Raw genomic sequence first — 23,929 nt, forward strand, 5'->3', positions numbered from 1 at the left:
AAATTTTTACATAAAGCAACAAAACACTCTCTTTTGAGTGTAAAACTAATTGTCCCACATCGAAATCACAAAGAAATTTGGAGTTGAAAACCTATCTATAAAAACTACCATTTGTCCCACATCAAAGTCACAATGAAAGTTGGAGTTGAAAACCTACCTATAAAAGGTTTACTCAAGTAATGCAAAACTTGCTCATTTAGTGTGAAGGATTATATTCTACAAAATATATTCTTTCACTAATTCACGAATCCGTCTTTTAGTATGGATTGTTGTGAAATTATACTTTTTTATTTCAAGTTAAAAATTGATTTTTTGAAATTAAAAATCGGTTTTTATAATTAAAATCAATTTTTTTATAAAAATATTTCCGAGATCGGGCTCGGGCGTTGTGTTGCAATGGGCGCCCGATCTCACGCCCGATGGATCGGGCGAGAGATCGGGCGCGACCGAAAGTTCGGTCGTCCTCGGGCGCGCCCGACATCTGCAATGGATGTCCGATGACGCCCGAGCCCGATCTCGGACGATCGGGCGTGAGATCGGGCATCCATTGTGGATGCTCTTACCATATATAGAAATGACTCAACTATGAAAAAACTTCACGTAATGAAAAAATGACTCAACTATGAAAAAACGGAGGGAGTATAACATAAATTATCATATATAGTGACTTTGTTGAAATAAACAAACAAACTTTATACACTGAACATATTAATATAGGGTCCTCTTCTAATATTTATAACACCATAATTCAAAACTAAAACTAAATCTACACCTTTGGATTTTAAAATGGGTGGATGAGATTAAAACTCACAAATTTCAATAGATAGGGAGTAGATAAAATATCAACAAAAGGGTAATATCGTCATTAGTCATTATGTTATCATATGTTAATTTTCGTGGGCGTTTTTTTATATCAACATAGTGTATTACAAATATCAACAATATGAGATGAGAATAAACATAAGTACAAGAAAATATCAACACAGTTTTAATGATATTTTACCTTCACTATATGAGATTTTGTATACCCTATATTGAATTTTTTCACATTTGTTGATAAAATCTGCTTATCAACATGTACGAAAATTGAATCAAATTTTATCACCTGAAAATCGTCGGAACATATGCAATTGAGATCTTGTTGGAATCCTTATAAATTTATCTTTAATTTGATATATTTTTCGCGAAAAAAAATAATTTAAATCGAGAGGATTACGTAAATTTAAAGTTTTGAGATAATTTTGATGAGAGAGAATTGACATTAATGCCCTTTAATTTATTTAATTATTTTTAAATTTAAAATATAATTCATGTGGCGTTATTTCAACTACTAGACGCGAAAAAAAATAATTTAAATCGAGAGGATTACGTAAATTTAAAGTTTTGAGATAATTTTGATGAGAGAGAATTGACATTAATGCCCTTTAATTTATTTAATTATTTTTAAATTTAAAATATAATTCATGTGGCGTTATTTCAACTACTAGATCTCATAATCTAATGGTTAGGATTTGGTCTGTGATTGTTAATTAGTTAGCAATTGATCAGTTCCTTATTAATATATTTATAGTTGGAGGGAACTGTTATATTGCTAACTCATAACTTAATTGTTAACTACAACTAAATAATAGCCATTAGATATTCAAATTAAGGGCTTAGATAATTAATCCGTAAATGTCAATACGATCAACGAAAAACGTCAATAAGGCCATATGATTAATTCCAAAAAAATATCAATAGGGGCATTAATGTCAATTAACTACTCCCTTCGTCCCAGAGAAGATGTCACACTTGGGAAATGGCATGGGATTTTAGGAGATGTTATTTTGTGTGTTAAGTGGTGAGAGAAAATATAATTTTATAATTGATGTGAGAAGGAACTTTTTCCAAAATAGAAAATGTGACATCTTTTGTGGGACAAACTAAAAAGGAAAGTGTGACATCTTTTGTTGGGACGGAGGAAGTACATGTTTAGTTATAACTAACTTTTAAAAGAAATCCCAAAACTTTAAATTCATATAACATATATCAAATTATAGATAATTTCATAAGGATTCCAACGATATCATACATCCATATGTTCCGACGTCAAAATTTGAAAAAAAAAATCGAAAATTTTTAATTTTTTCGTACAAGCAGAAATGTCAACATACTATATAAAATATGTCAACATAATGCATGTAGAATGTCAATATAAGCAATGGGTTAACATTCTTAAAACATTGTGTAGACATTCTCAAAGCATTGTGTTGATATTTTCGGAACACTATATTGACATTTTCATCCAAAACCCTAATTTGAAGTTTTTTTTTTTATCTTTTTCGATTTAATTAATGAAAACGAAAATTACACGTGGCAAATTGTAGACCACACGTTTTCTAAAATCTTATGGCCTTAAATTAGTTGTAGTTAACAATTAAATGATAAGTTAGCAATTGATCACTCTCCTATAGTTGGAATATTTAGATTTTGTAGTAACAATATCTAGAATATTATAGAGAAAAGGTTAGACATGTAAAACATACAAGATTAGAATAGAAAATTCTGTAAAATTGAAATATAACCTATAAATAATTAAATACGTGTTGTAAACATTTGAATAAATTCATAAGTTAAAAGAGTAAAATGTTGCTAAGTGTATCAAAATCATCAGATCTTCTAAATAAAAAGTTTGGACTCATGAGCAAAATAGCTTCATTCTTTTAAAGGTGGTAATTCTCACGCCATGGAGGCTATCAAATACGAGCATCCCGCTTTCAAAATCATCCCCTCCCGTGGAAATTGTGCCAGGAGGCCTTCCCCGATAACGGGCACTTTAATCCATGCATGATTCATGAATCTGAAAAAGTGAAGATTGGTGGGCAATGTTTGATCTGGTAAACCGCCAAAGGCGTATTTCCAATTGGCGGTGACACTGTTTTGAAAACAGTTAAGATATTTTACCACTGCAGGTTTCATGTAGAAGTTCATAGACTTCCGATCGGGTGATGTTAGAAGAAACAATATACAGTTATTCTGTTCATTATTTGCTCTCTACAAGTGTGTGGATTCCTATTTCTAGGAAATATAAATACAAAACCAAGAATCCATCCAAATTTGTATCCACCTATTTTTATTTTGAAAAACATTTAGGATGTGATTGAGGGTACCAAAAATGTAAGATGAATGTAATTAGTTCTTAAATTGTAGAACACATTTTTTTTACTCAATCAAATAACCATTAACCATATACCACCGATACCAATCAGAGTTATACCAATCAGAGTCTTGAACTGCATACAACTTATGTTTGGCATTTTAACATTAGAGATACTGTTAACTAAAAAAAATTGAAAGCTTTTTCATGATGGGTGTCACCAATGCATTTGTTGGAGTATTGGAGCGAGACGATAACCTGAAACAAGACTCGGCTTTTTAGCCTCCATCAGGGATGGAAAGTCGCTTTGGTAAATCATATGGATATATTCTTCTTCCTTCAATTTCATCCATTTTTATTACTAATATGGCTCACCGTTCTAGCATATAACTCTGAGTCTCTGATTCTGAAAAAGAAATTTTTAAATAAAAAATATGCATAAAAGACTTAGCATATAGATTGTAAACAAGTGGAGTGATAACTACTAGCTTCATATTTTAGAAACATAAACCTTTCAATGACGCGTATTTTAATGCACAATTAGTAAAGTAAAAAGAGAAGAAAAAAAATTAGTAAAATAAATAAGAGGAAGAGAAAAATTGGTGAAGTAAGAGAGATGAAGAGAATAAGTAATGAAATTAATGTTAGTGGATTATGGGGTCCATTTTATTATAGAGGTATAGGTGGTCAATAAATTGATGTATAAGAGTTTAAAGATTTTTAAAAATAGAAAGTTTGAAAGTTTCTATTTTTAAGAGACGGACTAAAATGAAAACCGTTGTTATTTTTAAAATACAGGGATAATATCATCTAATAAATCCATTTATTTAAATATTATATTAATCATCAATTATTCTTGATATTCTATTTTAACTTGTAATAATATTCTAGTCGAATGAAAGCTATGATTAGAATTATGGTGTGACTATAATGCTCCCCTATAGATTAAAGTTTAAAATTTGAATCAAAACAAATATTCTCTTCGTCCCATTGAAGATGACTCACTTTTTTTTATAATTGTCCCAACCAAGATGACTTTCATTACTGAAATTGAAAACACCTTTCATCTCTACTTTATTCCCTCTATCTTACTTTACTCTCTCTATTTAACACATAAAATAAAGCATCTTGTGTCACCTAAGGAAGGAATCATCTTAGCCCCTAGCAATTTGTATTACCAAAAAAATTCACGCAAAATTATTCGATTGTGATTGTTTGAACGTTGTATTACAACAATAAATTGTTCAATTTCGACTCCTTCCCAAAAAAAATACACTTTGGGTTCGGCATGGGTGTTAAATGCAAAAATGGTAAAGTAAGAAATGTAGAGAGAAAAAATAATTAAAGTATTGTTAGTGAAGAATAAGTCTCACCTCATTAGAGAGAAATGAGTTTCCAAAATTAGAAAATGCATATTTTTGTTAGACGGACTAAAAAGGAAAGGGTGTATATTCTCGTACGACGGGGAGAGTATATCGCATAAACTTTGATCCCGGATGATTTTTTTTGGGGTTTAATTTAAACATCATGCGAAATCGGCTGGTTCGTGTGATCACATGAAACATTGGTTTCGAATGAACCTTTCATTTTTAAAAATTTTGTTAGAATAGAAAATCCATTTACACAAAAATGCTGGAATTTATATTTTTAATAGTAATTACGTTTGTACATCAAAGAAATTTTAGTAGTTTATTATTTTCCTTTTAACTATTTCTAAATACAAAACATATGAAGTTTCTTTTTGTCATATTTTTCACATTAAAAGTTTTAGGAGGTAAATGAAAGTTGACATGACAAATTCAAACTAAGGTGGCAATTAAAATAGGGAAAAATAGCCATAAATTTACGTAGTTAGTACTTAAAAATGGTGAGAAATATCATGAACTTTGGACAATGTGTTAATATCCCATAAAGTTAATATTTTAGCTAATTTTTAATTAATGTGGCTCACCGGACGTCTTATATGTTACCCCCTAGAATGTGAGCAAAACGCACCGCTTATAAAATTAGAACGCGTCGTCATTTTGAACCGTGAAAAAGAAGATGCTTTAATAAATGACGATTTTAAAATCGGCTGAAAATTAACATCATGGGAAATTGACACATCGGCCAAAGTTCATTGTATTTATCACCACTTTTTAAGTTTGTGAGAAATACCAAACTTCGGGAAAAGCTCGTGATTTTTAAGTTCCCTTAGACCACCTCCATCAGTGACACTCCACACAATGTCACCCATAAAAAACAAAATAAGTATAAATAAAAGTAATTATAAAACAATAAAAAGCAACTGCCCCTCATCAATTGATGAGCACTTGCCGCCACCAAACAAAGTGAGGGGCACATGCCACATGTTATAATATTATTGGCTGAATATTGATTTCTTTTTTATTTTTGTTTTTTCACTTTTTATTATTGATTTATTTTATTATTTGATTATTGTACTACATGTATGTTGTAATAAATTTGCACAATAACAATATAATTCCACATCACATTTTCAATCTTGAAAATTTTGCACTACATTAAATTTTGATTGTTTTATTAATTTTTTTTTATGCAATGATTATTACATTTATCTCTATATATCTTTTCAAATATCATGTGAATTATTCTTCCAAAAAAATCATGTGAACCACTCTTCCATAAAATGACATATGACTACTTCATTTTTTTATTATTTTATTTTAATTTATTATTTTTTATTATTTGCTACTACATTGTGCTTCACTTTTCTATATATATCCCACTTAACATGTACAACTCCTCACAAAAGCAACCAAATCATCCAAATTATTGCCCTTTCATTCTTGTTTTGATAAATTTGGTTTTATGGATCCAAATCATCCAAATTATCGCCCTTGTTTCCCAAACTATAATAATTCCCAAAATTATCAACAATCATTAGAATATCCAAGTTCGCAAAATTTTCCTGATTTTGCACCACCTTACCAGAATCCCCAATCATTTTCAAATCTTGAGTATTCACAAAACTTTGAATTATCTCCAAATCTAAACCAAATTCCTACATCCACTGAAATTCCCACATCAAACAATATCGCCCAAAACTTGTTTGGAGATGCCCAACAAGAGAACAAAAAGAAAAGGAGCTCAAATAATGTAAGTTGGGTACGTGAAAGAAGATTTAGCACTTATGTCTTCTTGGGTCCATGCAAGCGTAGATAGTGTGCGTGGTAAACATCAGAAGGGAGATGCACTATGGGTACGTGTGAAAAATTTGTATCACGAAGCTCAAGCAGAAAATCCAGCTGAAATTAACAAAAGAAATGTGGATTCTATGAAGAGTCGATGGAAACGACTTAACGAAAATGCAAACAAATGGGTGGCTGCTTGCAGAGAAGCAAACGCGCGAAGGAGGAGTGGAATGAGCGACCAAGATGTTAAGAATGAAGCTCATAGCATCTACCAAGCAGGAGGCGGCAACAAATTTCAAGATTTGATAGTGTTTAATGAAGTTATGAGCAAACATCAAAAGTGGAGCATTCATGATACAACACAGGTATTTCCTGACAATGAAAATGTTGGTTATGAACAGGATGATAGCAATTCAAAGAGGACAAAGACTTCTGAATCTGGCGAGTATACTATCCCTTCAAATCCGGAAACTCCTACATCTCCATTCAACTAGTTCTCGGCCTAAAGGCAAAAAGAAAAGGAAAAGGTAAGGTAACACAATCTGATTATACTAATGCTCAAGTTGCTGCAGAACTTTATGCACTAAGGCTAGCTAAAAATAATGAGAACGAACTAGTGAAGGCTCGACTGCAGATAGAGCGTGAAAAGCTGGAAAAGCCCTCTATGAAGATGTACCAAAAAATGTTGATTAAGTTGTTGGACAAAGAGCACTTGTCCCCAGAAGATCAAGAGATGAAACATCAACTAATGGAGATTGTGTTTAAAAAATGAATGATTTTAGTTTGATATGAGTTTGGTGTGACAATAAGTTATGTAATATTCGTTTGGTGTGACATTAGTTTAAGTAATATTAGTTTGGTGTGCTTTTAATTATGTAATGTTAGTTTGGTGTATGTTGGTGTGATCTTTGTTTGTACTTTATGTAATATAAATTTGTGTAATATTAAGTTTATGTGATATGGTCACATGCATCTTCTGGAAGAGCAATTGAGATGTCACAATTATTATTTCTTTATCACATGCATTTTTTAGATATTATTTCCGTGGCACATGCATTTTCCTGCAAAAGTATTTGAGATGTCACAAACATCATTACTTTATCACATGCATTTGCAGACCTGAGTTTTGGTGTCATATGCATATTCCTGCAAAAGTAATTGAGATGTCACAAACATCAGTTCTTTATCACATGCATTCGTAGATATGAATTTGGTGCTACTTGCATTACAAAAGTTTTAAAATGTCACATGCATCACAATGTCAATCAAATGTTTGTCATCGCATGCATTATCCTGCAAAAATTAGATATCTCACATTCTTTAATGCAATTGTGTGTCACATGCTTTACAAACATCACTTCTTTATCTTACAAAAGTTTTGAAATGTCACATGTATCACAGTGCCACTCGAACGTTTTGTCATCGCTTGCATTATCATGCAAAAATTAGATATGTCACATGCTTTACTGCAATTGTGTCTCACATGTCTTGGGTTTAGTGTCACATGCAAATTTATTTAATCTATACATAGCTCGTAGAAATTTTTGAAGATAACACCAAGTACTCATTCCACCTCCAAAAAATGTCTTCTAGTGAAAACTATCACTTTCATCAGATTCAAGTTCTGATGATTCAAATATCATAGCACTCAATGAATGGGAGGAACGAGTTTCTCAACAAAATCATCAAATCTATACAATTGTTGAGAACATGTTATCCGCCAATCACAATCTAATTGTAGGGGCTCAAACTTCTACAGTTAGAAAAAGGTATTGTGAAAGGCAACGCGAGATTGGTGCTGAGCGTTTGATCAATGACTACTTTAGAAGACCTACTGAACAAGATCTCGCTAGACTTCTATATGTAGCAGATCAACGTGGTTTTCCAGGCATGATTAGGAGTATAGACTGCATGCATTGGGAATGGAAGAATTGTCCTAACGCATGGGCTGGACAATATACAGGGAGAAGTAGCAAACCAACAATCATTTTGGAAGCTGTTGCATCATACGACTTATGGATATGGCATGCATTCTTTGGAACTCCAGGTTCGTGCAATGATATTAATGTACTCCATAGGTCTCCTGTTTTTGATGATGTCTTAGAAGGTTGAGCACCATCTGTTAATTACGTAGTAAATGTATCAGTATAATAGGGCATATTATCTTACTGATGGCATATATCCTGCATGGGCTGCATTTGTGAAGTCAATTGCTTCTCCACAAATTCAAAAGCATAAGTTGTTTGCTCAATTCCAAGAGTCTATCAGAAAAGATGTTGAGCGAGCATTTGGAGTCCTACAAGCGCGTTTCGCATTTTTGCGAAGGCCATGCCTTGTCTGGGACAAGATGTTGATGGGAAAAATTATGATTGCTTGTATAATCATGCATAATATGATAGTAGAAGATGAACGTGATACATATCAAAATTATTATGATCCTACTGAGTTTTTTGAAGATACACCTACAAGAGCACAAGAAGGAAATGTTGAAGCTTTTTGCTACTTTACTTAACGAATCGAGAGTTTGTTTTCTTATATAACAAATCGAGGTCAACTCCGCAATAGAGAAGCTCATATTGCCCTTCGAGATGATTTGATTGAGCACATTTGGGATAAATTTGGCACAAATAGTTGAATGTGTAATGTGTATCTTTTTTAGTAAGCTTTCTTATTTTTCACTTTAGTTTGTAATTTGGTTTGTTTATTTTCTATTATTATATCGTATTTCTTTTATTTGTGTATTTTTATTATGTTGTACTTCACTTATATATGGATGTGTAATAATTTTTATTATAAATTTGAATATAAAATAATTTATATAATTTTTATATGAGTTTTTTAATATATTTGAATAAATATAAAATTTATATTGATTGAAAGTATATGAAAAAGAAAATATGCATTGGGGTTGAGTTGGGGTCATTGATGGAGGTAAAAGTTTTAATAAGTTGGGGGTTGTATATGTGGATGAAAGAGAAATGAGTATTTTATTCAAAAATTGATTGGGGTCGGGTCGGGTCGGGTGGGTGTCATAGACATAGTCTTAAAATAACATACTTTAGATTTAAATTAATATTTAAAAATAATATTAATAGAAAATCTAAAAATTTAAAACAACGTTATTAGATTTTACTCCTTTCATAACATTAATAGAAAAATGTAAAATTTCAAATTACTCGGTTTACTCCCACCCTTCCTTCCACCACACCTATGTGACAAGTTGAATCAGAATTTTTTAGCAGAATACCACAAGAAGAATTTGCGTCAATAAATCATGGTTTTATAATTGTTAGTAACAAAACTAGCTGGGAAAAGAGAGGAGAAAAAATAAAAAAGATAACGCAAAATGACACTAATTATTAAACTAGGACCCAAACCCAATATCAAAAGATGAAGACAACAGTAGTTACAGCAAATATGTTCATAACTTGAATATATATCTACTGAAAACAAAGGCAATCTAACTAAATCCAAACCTATGGAACTAGCACGACGCTTGACCTCAGTTTATACACTAGTGATAATCTTTAACCACCATAGTATAATCATAATCATAATCATACCCATTACTGTCTAAATTCTTAACCACCATAATATAATCATAATCATACCCATTACTGTCTGAATTCAAACATGATAGACTACCACATACTTCAATATAACTCATACCTACCAGCCAAATCAGATGCACATGATTCCCTAATCAGCCACTGCCTTCTTTAATCTTATCTGTCGTTGCAGCGATTGTGCGTCCACCAAGCATTGCCATCAGGCCACCTCCATGGACCCTGCCTTCCGGAAGAGACATCTGATCCCAGCGAATATTTCCAACTGCAAATGGCACAGAGGCCTGGGCGTGTCCGAAACCTATCGACGTTGCTCCAGTGCTTCCGTGATAGGAAATTCCAGCTCCAGGTGCAAAAACGTCATTCGTCTGTGTAGATGTACTAAAACTGGGGCCTTGCGTTGCCGAACCCAATGCAAAGTCACCATGGGTTTTTTCTTCTTGCACTTGTACACTATGGGCAACACAGAGGCCAGACTTTCCCCTTGCAAACTTATCACATGGAACAGCGCCATGACTACCGAGACCTGAGCCCAGATGTCCCCAGGAGCATCTTTTTCCTCCACCGTGTGCCTTGCAAAAATCTGTACTTCCTTGTGCACTCTTTGGGCATCCTTCAAACTTGCACCTTTTACCACCACCATGCCTGACGCAATGATTTGTGCGTCCCCTCGCGCTTTTGGTACATTCAGGCACTGCACACCTCTTACCCCCGCCATGGTTAACGCAAAATAGAGTACCCCCGTGAACACTCTTGCTGCATCCTTCTGATGTGCATCGTTTCCCACCACCATGGCCTTTACAAAACGGAGTGCTCCCTTCAGCCCCTTTCGTGCATCCCAAATAGGTGCACCTTCTGCCACCACCATGAGCTTTGCAGAACACTGTGCTTCCCTGAGCGCCCTTTGTACATTCGGCGTATTGACAGCGCCGACCACCCCCATGAGATATGCAGAGGCCAGCAATGCCCTCGGCACTTTTAGCGCAATTCTCTATTTTGCATCTTTTCCCACCTCCATGACGGATACACAGACCAGACCTGCCTCTTGATGCCCGACTGCAGTCGTCATGACTGCACCGCCTACCACCACCATGGCGTATGCAATGGTCAGTACGACCTTCTGCACTTTTAGTACACCCAAGATGCTGGCAACGCCGACCACCACCATGTGCCTTGCAGAAAACAGTCTTACCTTCAGCTCCCTTCTGGCAGCCAGCTTTCTGGCACCTCCGGCCACCTCCGTGGGCAATACACAGACCAGAAGCACCTCTGGCACCCCTGGTGCAATCTTCAAACAGGCAAGTTTTAACACTAGTTTTCCGTTGTTTTACTGGAGTAGAAATAGTTCCAATAGAACTTGGGGGGGTCATTGGAGACGGCGAGGTATTCAGGTCCACAGTAGTAGGGTTGTTACTGCCATGGCCTTGGTCATAAGGAATAGTAATCTTTTGCTGACATTTCACGGGAGGAAAAAAAGGACTGTTTTTCCATCGAGCAGATGTTGATCCTTCATCTCTTGGCTGTTCAACTGTCGGGGCTAAAACTAGCGACTCATAGTAATTCTGGCAAGGGAGTAATTCTTGGGTCACAGAGGTTACATCAGATTCAGAAGTTTCAGTGGACAGACTTAATTGCAGATCAATTACAGGCCTCTGCATCTTCACTGCATTTAGTGTCCCACCAGAGACCTTCTTTAGATTCGATAGCCTGTTAGCTCCCACATTCAGGTTCATACTTAAACCAAGATCCAGGGAAGACTCCTCTTCTGCCTCCTTTCCCGAGCATATCGTAGTGCAGGAACTGGATGGAAGTCCCAACTCAAGAACCAATGAAGACCCATCTTTGAATTTAATAGGCTGATTGCTGGAACTATATTTTCTCTTGCTTCCCTTGGAAACAAAAGATCCTAACGCCCCAGGTGAATGAAAGCCCAGATCACATATAACGCTGTCCACAACTTTGCCCTGATCGTTTGATGCAGAGGCGAAAGTGATATTATTGCCAAGGGTTCCATCCATGCAATAAATTTATAATTTTATCCAACCCAAGTAAAAGAAAATATATATGAACAAGAAACGAATGAAAAGAATAGAATTCTGGACTTCTGAGGTACACGGTAAGAAAGGGCAGGAAAGACTCTAATGGCTAGAAATTGCGACAAAGCTTGTGGTGAAGCAACCCCCGCTAACAAAGCCAGATGTGTCCTTGCGATCCATTTTAGGAGCTAAGAAAGCTGATTGAGCCCTTCAAAAGTTGCGACAAAATAGTAGACGCATTCACATCCGCGACTGAAAGAGACTTAGAACTGACATCCTGTTTCAAACAAACAAGGTAACTTCGTTATCACTTCACAGTTTCAAGAGATATAAACTGGGGAAGCTTGAAAAATGAACTAATCCTATATAACCACGAACAGAGAGCTCTCCAGAAAACATACTACAGTCAAAATAAAATGAAACGCAAAATTGATCAATTAATATACCTAGAAGAGTGTGTTCCTAGGTAGTGGATTACGCATTTACGCCTAACTTTCCATATCAGGGGATTACGTATAATAAATCACTACGACTTTACTATATCTCATAAGAAATGGTATCTACTTATATGTGTATCACTATACAATGGCCATCTATTTGACTCAATACAACTATAGGTACATGTAAGTATGGTCAAGGGCATCACAAAAAAAGCTGGAATAAGCATGACTAAACATCATCAATCGGTGAATGAGGTTTTCAATTTGTTTTTGTGCTGTGGGAGGGAAATTCTCTTTTTTCATACAGTAAAAAGATCTCCTGTTTCAACAGAGAGATTGAAAGGGGCAAAACCATGATTATACATATACATATATAGAAAAACATCCATAATTCAACAAAAAACCACCACTTCTTATATAAGCATCATTTCCTTTCCAATCCAGATAGGAAAAGGAACAGCATATCAAATAATCGGTTTCAAAAGGTCTTTCTCCCCTATCATTCAATAATTCCAGAATAAATTTCTCCTATAAACAGCGACAACAACACTCGAATCAGTGACCGAGTAACAGAAAATCGAAATCAAATTTAATCAACGGTGTAAAATTCACAACAGAAATGAGAAATTACCCAAGGAAATTAGGCAGAATTGGAGCGGCGATTTGCAGGGGCGCAGGAGAGTAGGGTTTATGGAGATGCCAGCGAAATCTGAGAGCAATTGAGAAGAGACAAAAACGATAGAAGCAAATTAGTAGTGAAGGAGCTGGAAAATTAATAGTGGAACAGGGTGCGCATGTTAAGAGATAAGCGCACGTTAGGTGGGGCATCTTCGATCCTCCGCGGGCATCCTCACGTTAAATCCAATGTTCCGCCGGGAAAAACGATGATGTCAATCACTCATGAAATCATATGTAAATAAATTAAATTATAACTTACTAATTACTTACATTCAAAAAGAGTCAAAACACATAGTAGTTACCATAATTTGCCTACCACAAATACTAAGTACTAATAATTATCATTTAAGGTATTGACACACACCATGTGGCATGAGTTATTAGAGGAAAGATAGAATACTCTCTTCGGCCCCCAAAATATAATTATTAGAGACGAGAATTAAAGCATAATTGATAAAGTAAGAAAGATAGAAGAAAAATTAATTATAGTATTATTACTGGAGAATGATGCGCACGAGAAAATATTAAGTGGTCTAGACACACCATGTGGCATGACTTATTAGAGGAAAAGAAGTTACCAAAAATGAAAGAAGATATTTTTAGGGGACTTCTCAAAATAAAAAATATTCTTAATTTTATGTGATGGATCGAGTATTTTGTTAATAATTATCATTTAAGGTCTTTGAATTTATGATAATTTAAACATATAATCACTACTTACCACCCTGCGTTGTTAAATCACAATTGATCATGATAGTTCAATCGAAAGCACTCCATCCGTCCACGAAAATAGACCACATTTGCCATTTTTGGTTCTCCACAAAAAATAGACCAAGTTTGAAAAATGACCTCATATTTGCTACCTAACACAATTAAACACTACTAATAATATGGACCCCAGATTCCACTAACACTACTTCTCTCTTACTTTTTTCCCTTCTCTCTTATTTTACCAATTCTACATTAAAACCGGTGTCATTCACAATGTGGTCTATTTTTCGTGGATGGAGGGAATATTTGTTTGTTCAAATATAAGTCAAATGGTATGCACTTACTTGAATAATTTTCGTTTAAAATGTATTACTAATACCCTATTAAGATAGCTGTACCCAATTATAGATGAATCTAACTGTATAGTTTTTTGTGAACGTTTTGCTAATTGGATAGTTTTGGTGAAAAGTTAAAAAAGTTGTTTGTTCAAATATAAGTCAAATGGTATGCACTTGCTTGAATAAAAATGTACCAATGTAATCAAATTAATTAACATTGAGTAATTTTAGTTTAAAATTCATTAATACCCTATTAAGATAGCGCGCTGTACACAATTATAGACGAATCTAATTTTATATTTTTATGTGAACGTTTGCTAATTGTATAGTTTTGGTGAAAAGTTAAAAGTTGTTAGATAAAGATGAGTTAGTATAATGCTCCCTCCTTCTTAAAACCCGTGCCGCCCATGGATGGGACTTCTAATGGCAGAAAGAGGGAGTAATTTGTAATCATTTGATTCGGTATGAATTTTAAGAAATGTATTACATTCGTTCCACAATAAGAGTTACATTTTGTCATTTCGGTTTGTCTCACAATAATAGTCACACTTATATCATAATTGGTAAGTAGGTCCCACATTCCACTAACTCACTTCAATCACATTCTATTATAAAACCAATATAAAAAAGTGGACTCATATTCCACTAACTTTTCTCAACTCGTTATTCTTTATATTTTTTAAAACTCGTACCCACATCAAATGTGACTCCATATTGTGGGACAGGGGGTAACAAGAAGTATCATCAAAAAGTTAGTGGCATGTGGATCCTACTTTAAAATATGAGTGAGAATGAATTAGCGAAATATGAGGTTCATTGGTAAAAATGAAAGGTGGCAAATTTGTAGAGATAACGTAAATGGAAATATGTGACAATTTTTCAGGGATAAAGGGAGTATAATTTATCGAAATGGTCAAATGACTCGTAACAAGTACTTTATTAAAGATTGTCAATATGAGTAAATATCACTTTGTCAAATTATCAAATTTTATGATATACTGGATTTCAGTACGACACCGAAACACTGTTATATCAAAATCTTGTTTCATACTACAGAAAAGTCAATGGGACTGCTAAAGTGGGATGGAGGGAGTACTATTATATATATTCAGAATAGTACAAAAATTCATTATATACCAACTGTATACTGATCTCATGGTATGCCAAAAAGTATGACTTACGAGATTTTTGGTAGACAATAATATACACAACTATATACTATTGTCATTATCTAATACTCCCACCGTCATAGTTGAGTCAATTTTCCATTTCAGAAAGTTTCTTCATAGTTGAGTCATTTCTATATGGTACTCCCTCCGTTCCCTCATAGTTGAGGCGGAAGTTTTCGGCACGAAGTTTAAGAAATGAATGTTGGGTGTGTTAAATAAATAGATAAAAAAAGTAAGAAAGAGAAAAAAGGTAGAGAGAATAAAGTAAAAGGTGAATAAAGTAGAGAGAATAAAGTATGAGAGAGTAAAGTAAGAAAGAGGAAAAATTTACTATATATGGAAATAACTCAACTATGAGGAAACTTCCCGAAATAGAAAAATGACTCAACTATGAAGGAACGGAGGGAGTAACTTTTTTTAGCTTTCTTACTTTATTCTCTCTTACTTTATTCTCTCTACTTTATTCACTTTATACTTTCTTCTCTCTACCTTTTCTTCTCTCTTACTTTTTTATCTATTTATTTAACACACTCAATATTCATTTCTAAAACTCCGTGCCGAAAAGTTTCGCTTCAACTATGGCGAAACGAAGGGAGTACTTCAACAGTTAAATTAAAAATGAAACGTTTCTTAAAATGAAAATGCATTATTTTTACTTTTTTTCCTCTATTTTACTTTATTCACTTTTTGTTAACTTACAAAATAACACTATATAAAATCTCATATAAAGAAAATAAATATTCCATATTTAATAAGAGGAGAGAAGGGATGTTATATCATTTCATATCGAAAATCACTGTGTTATCGTTACTTATGTGTACTCAAGCGAGAGAAAAAAGCTTAGGCGGCGGTTTGGTAATTGCACGTGTAGTTTGAAGTAGCACGTGGTAGAACTGATTGAATGAATGTTTGCACACGTGCAAACACAGACAAATAAATATGACCTGTAAATGACGCAATTGGTGACGTAATATAGTGTGTCACGAATACGTATAACTAAATTCTAAATACAGAACAACAGTGAATTGTTCATACGTGTAATATAGATACTACTTCTATTTCTATTTCTATTTTATTGTACGCTATCGATCTAATTAATTTAATAGAGTCTGAATTTAATCTATTGAAAATACATTTGATTTGCAAACACTGTCTTTTGACAAGAGGCATTGCAATTTGTGTATATAAAAGTTCGAAATTATCAAATGTGCTATGTATTCATCTACAGAAAAGTGCAAATTATTGGTATTTCATAATAGCATAATAATTACTAGTAAATAATGAGACTGCCTATATACGTGTGAATTGTCAATTGTGATACATCATCATCGTGTATCAATAATTTATAAAAATATAAAGATGCGAAAACCGACACAGTACTGACCACAGCGATAGTGGAATCCTACAATTAGTTGGACCCAATCAAAATATTTTAGTTATAGGTTGACAAATATTTCCCACTTATTAAGTTGCATTATTGGGATTAGACACAGCGGTTGCCTATTAAATACCACCTAATTACCAGCTAATAAAAAATTAGAGACAAAATCTCAAAACAATATATTCATTGCACTGCATGCGTGCCTTAACAATTCAATTTTTTAAAAACCGGACCGGTTAACAAACCGGAAAAGCTACTGGTTCACGGTTCAGTCAATCCAACCTTTATACTATTTCAAATACATATAATTAAATATAAAATATAGAAAATATATTAAATTTACATATAATTAATTGTATATCAAAAACAATAACCTTATATATAATTAGTTGTAAGTAAAAATATTAAAATTTCATAAATAATAAAATTTCATAATATTTTTGTAGATAAATAAATGATTAGTTACACAATATTAAAAACTATTAAACTCCTATATTGTAAAGTATTAGTGATTGTAAAAGCATAATTAAAATATAAAAAATATAAAATAAAAATGAATTATTAGTTTGGTAGAAAAAAATATGCAGATTTAATGTATAACAATAATTAATGTTTCAAAATGACCATGTGGTGGCATGGTAAAGGAGTTGGTGTTTAGAGATGAGGTCATGTGTTCAAGCCCAAGCAATAATAAATTTTGAAAAAATATTTTGAAAAGTGAAAAAAATTCAAAAACCAGTTTCCGTTCACAGTTGGATCGGTCTTACCGGCCTGTTCCACCGGTTCACGGCGGTTCAACATGCTAGTGGTTTTTAGGGGTGAATCGGACTGGAGTGCCTACCGATTCGTGGTGAACCGGTCGAACGGGCCGGTCCGGTCCGGTTTTCAAAACACTGCTTAACATCCACATAAATTAATTCCTAATTACATAACCATAATTTTGTTTTGGTCCATAAATTGTCTAGCTAGTATACGTATAATGAATTATATAGGATTTATTATTGTGGATCTTCTTTTTATTCGTGAGTCCGCGAATCTCATTTTTATTATTATAGAAGTATGATTTATATTATAATTAAATTTACTGAATTTCCTGTATAATTTATTTAAATCAAACTTGAATGTACAGTGAAGTCATGAGAAGTATCAAAAGTTCACTTTTCCCTTAAAATCAGTTCATGAGAGAGAACCGTTGATTTAATTTGTTGGCAAATAAAGAGGGAATATTACAAGTAATATTCTCCTCCACATTCCTATATATATTCTAACTTACTTATAATTAAATTATTCTTTTTGTCACCTTCTCTACACTTTATTGCGTGGTGGAGTTTATGTGGCAAAAATTAGTTGCTTCTTCGGCTAATGAATCTAAAGGTTTGAACTGTTTTGTTTGACACTGAGACTCAAAATTATTCTAATGACCACTAATTAAATTATTGACCAAGGAATACATTGAAGTTGATGTTTCTTTGTTTTGTGCTTCCATTATGTGTGAATTTGTAATTGTGCATAAGTGTCATGACATATCGAGGAAACAGAATCCGTGGGGTCAGATATAGTGAAGGTCGTTGCTTATTTGTTGCCATCTTAATTAATCAAGTAGAAGTAAGTTATAAAAGGTCGTCATTGACTCGTCGGCATGCTTGTGCCATCTGGCCTAGGTTTGGCAATTGGATTTTTTTTTCTTTTCACTTGTGTTTTTCATCAATTGAGAGATTTCAGAGTCGCACATGTTAAAATGGAGTAGAAAATAAAACTTGTTTTATGAGTAGCGCGTTAAATCAACAATAACTCGTATTATGTGAAAATGACTAATATAACCAAAACTTGTCATTTCTCTTCTTTGTGCGCAAGAATTTAATTTCTTTCAAGTGTAGATACAAACTTTTTATATATTGTAGCTATTGATATTTTTCTACTGTTTTTATAAAGAAAGCATGTAGGTATGAGAGGAAATGAGGAAGTTTGATGTATAGAATTAGCTCAATATTTACTCTCTTTTTCTTATCCAAGAAAATAAAAAGAATAGAATTCAGTATATTTTATTTTTAAAATTTCGATATAATTATGTTAGGGTTCATACATACAGCAAAAATTAATTTGATTAAGAGTACAAACATAAGGAACAGTTGATCTTACCGTGGAGTATATAAATATGGATGTTGGGTGAAATCTTGAAATATCAATTATTAGTAGTAAAAGATAACGAGATATTCAAATGAACCATTCCATATTTCCAATTTACGTTATATATTCTGTGACAAATGAACCATTCCATTCCAAATAACATGCACAAGATTTGTTGGATTGTCAAAAAGGATATATTGGATGTGACGGTGACAAAAACATAGATGACCATCCAATATGTACATAATTGATATGCGAGATCGAACTCATATTTAATTCCGTCAGGAAAGAAAAAATGGGTAAAGAGTTATGTTTCAAGATCAAAACAATAAATGAAGATATTTTGTATGTAGTTGAAATCATATGTCAACTAGTGAAGATTTTAATTAAAAAAATACAGCATAAGCAAGACAATTTGTAGGTCTTGTTGTTACATCTCATGACCATTAATATCTTTGAACACCCCAACTAAATATACTAATGAGTCAACCTAATTTCATTTTAGTAATTTTTCTATAAAAAATTTTAGAATTATGATTGCTTTATATACGAGCATCCACACAGGTGCTTTGAATATTTTTGAGACCTCTTGTAATTTTACTTTTTCAACATTTCCACATCGAGCCATATTCAACATCTGAACTAAGGCTAAATATCAAATCGTGAGATTAATATATACTAGAATGGGTATAGAATTTAATATCACATCATCACAGTCGAAATTGATTAATTCTAACCGTCAACCCCAATCATGTTAATCAATGGAGTACAACAATTAGTTATGATAATCTCGTTATTCTCGCAAGATTTGGCATATAACAATGTTCTACGTTATTAAAAAAACAATTTTATTGTTATAATTAAGGATGTAGCTGCAACCTGCAATATTTGTTATGAAGTAGTAGTATATTCAAATTTATATATAATGTTGTATGTTTTTAAAATTTGTAACAAAAGTGGGGTATATTATTATTTTATTAGTAATGAAGAGATTACAATATTTATGTGTTCAGGAAGTTTCATAGGTCAAGATTTCAGAAAAAAACTTACAAAATCTGGGATTGCAATGCACAGATTTGTCTTCTCAAGAACTCATTTTGAATGGGTATAAATTATCGCGATAGGTTGAATTTGGGCATGTATGTAAACACCAATACTCTTAACACTTTGAAAGAATTTGCCAATTCTCAGAAGAAATGGGCCAATTCTTGTGTTCACTTTCCACTAATTAATTGTTGGGGGCCTTACAATTGAGGTGAGGTCCGCACTGTTCATGCTAATTGAAGAAGAATTGAATCTTACAAAATTGGTAAGATTTGTATAAGCATTGAAAAGTGCACCGAGAAATGAACTTGATTTTACACATTTGTCCCACCTTTTCACTTTTTCACCTTTCCATATTTCCACTTGGAGGGATAAATTTGTTAATCTATAATTCTATTAAGTCAAAGTTTTTATTTTATACTCCATCCGTCCCAATAAATATGCAACATTTGGTTTTCGACATAAGATTTTATGCAGTGTTGTTTTGTGAGTTAATGAAGAGAGAATAAAGTAAGAGAGAAGAAAAAGTAGAGATGGTGTTGTTTCCATTTTAGGAAACGTTTCATTTTTTATTGGGACATTCCAAAAAGGAAAATGTTTCAATTCTAACGGGACAGAAGGAGTATAATATTTGGATCAATTCTTGGGCCAATTCTAGTATACTCCCTCCGTCCCACAAAAGATGTCACACTTTTCTTTTTAGTTTGTCCCACAAAAGATGTCACATTTCCCTTTTTAGAAAAAGTTCTCTCTCACATGAATATTAAAATTATACTTTCTCTCTCCATTTAACACACAAAACAAAACCTCCTAAAATCTCGTGTTGTCCCACAAGTGTGACATCTTTTGTGAGACGGAGGGATTACTAAACAAGAGGGAATATATGAGATATGTGGCCAATTATGCCTCAAATCTTGACGGCCCCAAATTAGTAGAAATGAAATATGAGAAAGTGAAGCCCCCTTGTAGGAGTATATAAATAAGGGTCATTTTCAAGCTATTGTATACTAGTATTATCCAATTAGTTTTTACTGTAGTATTTTTAAGTTGAACATGCTATTCATAAAAGCTTAATGTGAAGTGAATAGCTGTGATCATAGTCACAAGAGATTTTCGTAAGTAGAGGTAATTATTCTAAAATATAACTAAATATATGTAATAAACCTATATGTATTAGATAAAATGAGCTATGTGAATACAATATAGAATCAATATAACCATTTTCAATCATACTTATAGATGAAGAATTAAGACTGTGGTACAACAATAAATATAAAGTCAAAGAAGACATTAAAAAAAAGTAGACAGTATTAATAGAAAGGAAGATCAAGAGATCAATATGTCATGTTTCATTAGTAGTTAAAGTTGTGATACTTAGAGAATTCACCCGGGTCATATCATATCGTATGAGCTGCACGAGGTGCCGCAAACCCACCGTTTCTAATTCATAGTCTGTCAACGAACCGCGACTATTTCTGCGAGATTAGCCCGGCCTACGTGACTAAGTGGGACAGCGTGACCCGCTCCCACAAACGCGCACTGGGCGCATATAATTTGGGTCTCGAGGCCTCTTTTCGCCAAGACCACCCACAAGCGGTGGTGGGAGCATAGATCATGTTGCCTGCTAATGGGCCGAATAAGGCTAAGATCATATTTGCTAATTAATCATCACTGCTAGTATTGATACTCCATCCATCTTATTAGAAATTTGCGCGTGTTTTGATAAATTAATATTTCCTCCGTCCCAACTAAGTTGATACAAAACTTTTAGATACGAAGATTAAGAAATTGTGTTGAAAAGTAGGAGGGAGATAGAGTAAAGTAGGTGATGTAATAAAGTAAGAGTGATTGAATGTTTTATTTTTTGTCAAAAAAAAAAATGACCCAACTTAGTTGTGACATCTCAAAAAGGAATACGACCCAACTTAGTTCGGACGGAAGGAACAATTAATAGTTAAATAGAAAACATGTAAAGTAAGAGAGAAAATAATGTAGTAGGAAACTCTCTCTGCTGCATTAGAAATTTGCACGTGCAAATTTCTAATATTTCATTGTTAAAACTATTAAATCTTGTCCCACATCTTGCCTACCTACGTGATGGAAGTCCGATATATCATACTCCACCAATTTCCCTGTTTTATCATTTAAAGAAGACAATTATTTTGCTCTTCTTTCTACTTGTTGCTCAATGTATTTGAGATGTACGATGTGGACAAGGGCCTTTAATTTCTTCTAATAATCCTTTTTTATTTTCTAATTCTTGTCTTACATGAATTTCGTGGGTGGGTGACTGAACAAATTAAAAGCCGCATGCTTTGTATGTTTTTTAATCTTACACTTGAGAATTCTAATTTTATTAGTAGTTTTTTTACCAACAATGTCTCACATACATGTTTCCATTTTAAGTATTACTTTATATTGTGACAGCCATTAATCTCAATGTGTTGCTTGTTGTCTTGTATAAGAATCTACAGCTTCAATTACTCCTTCAATAATTATAGACGATTAATTATCTAACTACAAACTTGAATTCTCATGAAATTTCGATATTAATTACTCCTATTTTTTTTTTTATAAATACGATTATATAGGAAAAGAAAAATGTACTATATTTCTAGTATGTAAGTTTTGTGTTTTTGTATTCTTTATACGAAAAAATACATGAGACCAGTATACTGTATTTTTATGTGATCAATTTTTAAAAATGGTACTGAAATTACAATATGGATCATGGATGGTGATTTATTGACATTTTTGTGGAAAAAACTACTAAATCAAATAAAAGAGTCCACACTCTCTACATGTGTGTGTGTGTGAATATCGTCACCCAGCTATAACAAAAATAATTAAAAGTAAGAGTAGTTAAAATGGTACCACGCCTTATTCAATTTTAGAGTCACATGGAGTACTAAAATAGAATATAACACTTGTTTTATAGCACATTAAATCAACAATTCGTATTAAGTATTAACATAACAAAAACCTTTCATTTCTCTTCTTTGTGCGCATGATTAATATTCAACTAGAAGGAATTTAAATTATTTGTGTGTGGATACAAATCTTTTATACTCCGTATATTGTATCTATTGATATTTTCTAGTGTTTTTATAAGGAAAGCATGTAGATATAAGAGGAAATGAGGATGTTTAATGTATAGATACTCTCTTTTTTATCCGAAAAAAAAGAATAGAATTCAGTATCTTTTATTTTTATAATTTTGACATAATTACGTTAGGTTCATATATACAACAAAAATTAATTTTATTAAGAGTACAAATTAACATAACTAGTTGATGTTACCATGTATGTAAATATAGATATGTTGGGTAAAATCTTGAAATATCAATTATTAGTAAAAATAACGAGATAATAATAAGTTGAAACATTATAATCTTAACTTGAATGTGAAATAAACGAAAAAACAACTTAATATAAGTGTAACATAAAAATACAAAGAACTTAACAACGTCTAAATTAATGACTTAACTTAACATTGTAAATTCCCATGGTTTTGAGCGAAAGAAAGCTTGGGATATAGACTTCGAAATTGGGCAAATTACACTAGTGTATACGTGGAAAAGAACCATATGCCGTCACGTTTTTGGAACAGATAAACAATTGTTTTGCAACATAGACCACCAAATCACCATTTGAAACTTTGACAGGGAAAACTAGATCATAGTATATTTCTTCAGCTGAAATAGGATTTTCTGGTATTGGCAAATAGTAAGTATATTCCATTAGCCAAGACTTTGAATCCCCATAGCTCTTCATACTCCAAATTACATGCTCAAGATTTGTTGGATTGTTATAAGGATATTCTGGACGGTGACAAAAACATAGATGACCATCCAATATACATAGTTGATATGCGAGATCAAACCCATATTTAATTACACCATGAAGGGAAAATTGGGTAAAAAGCTCTGTTTCAAGATCAAAACAACAAATGGAGATATTTTTTATGTAGATGAAATCAGATGTCAACCAGTGAAGGTTTCCATTAAAAAAAAACAGCGTAATCAAGACAAAATTTGTAGGTCCTGTTGTTTCATCCCATGAATACTCTCTTAAGTTAGGCAGTGAAGTTGCGGGTTGGAATACTTCTCCACAACCCTTCTCCTCTACCACTTAGAGTGTATACATGACAA

General features: G+C 32.9%; 3 protein-coding genes across 3 annotated transcripts; 2 read left to right on the forward strand and 1 right to left on the reverse strand.

Annotated features, from left to right (window-relative positions):
• The first annotated feature begins 6,287 nt into the window (after positions 1 to 6,287).
• On the forward strand, positions 6,288 to 6,782 carry LOC125210082. Its single transcript, XM_048109660.1, has one exon. It carries the CDS (start codon positions 6,288 to 6,290, stop codon positions 6,780 to 6,782), a length of 495 nt encoding a protein of 164 aa, XP_047965617.1.
• Positions 6,783 to 7,998: 1,216 nt separating this feature from the next.
• Positions 7,999 to 8,400, forward strand: LOC125210083. Its single transcript, XM_048109661.1, has one exon. It carries the CDS (start codon positions 7,999 to 8,001, stop codon positions 8,398 to 8,400), a length of 402 nt encoding a protein of 133 aa, XP_047965618.1.
• Positions 8,401 to 9,625: 1,225 nt separating this feature from the next.
• Positions 9,626 to 13,110, reverse strand: LOC125213949. The gene is made up of 2 exons (XM_048114763.1): positions 12,962 to 13,110; positions 9,626 to 12,167 (listed from the first exon to the last, which is right to left on the reverse strand). The coding sequence occupies exon 2, from the start codon at positions 11,870 to 11,872 to the stop codon at positions 9,992 to 9,994; it is 1,881 nt and encodes a 626-aa protein (XP_047970720.1). The 5' UTR covers positions 11,873 to 12,167; positions 12,962 to 13,110; the 3' UTR covers positions 9,626 to 9,991.
• Between the last annotated feature and the right edge of the window lie 10,819 nt (positions 13,111 to 23,929).

This window comes from Salvia hispanica, chromosome 3 (assembly GCF_023119035.1).
Source record: "Salvia hispanica cultivar TCC Black 2014 chromosome 3, UniMelb_Shisp_WGS_1.0, whole genome shotgun sequence".
Lineage (NCBI taxonomy): Eukaryota > Viridiplantae > Streptophyta > Magnoliopsida > Lamiales > Lamiaceae > Salvia > Salvia hispanica.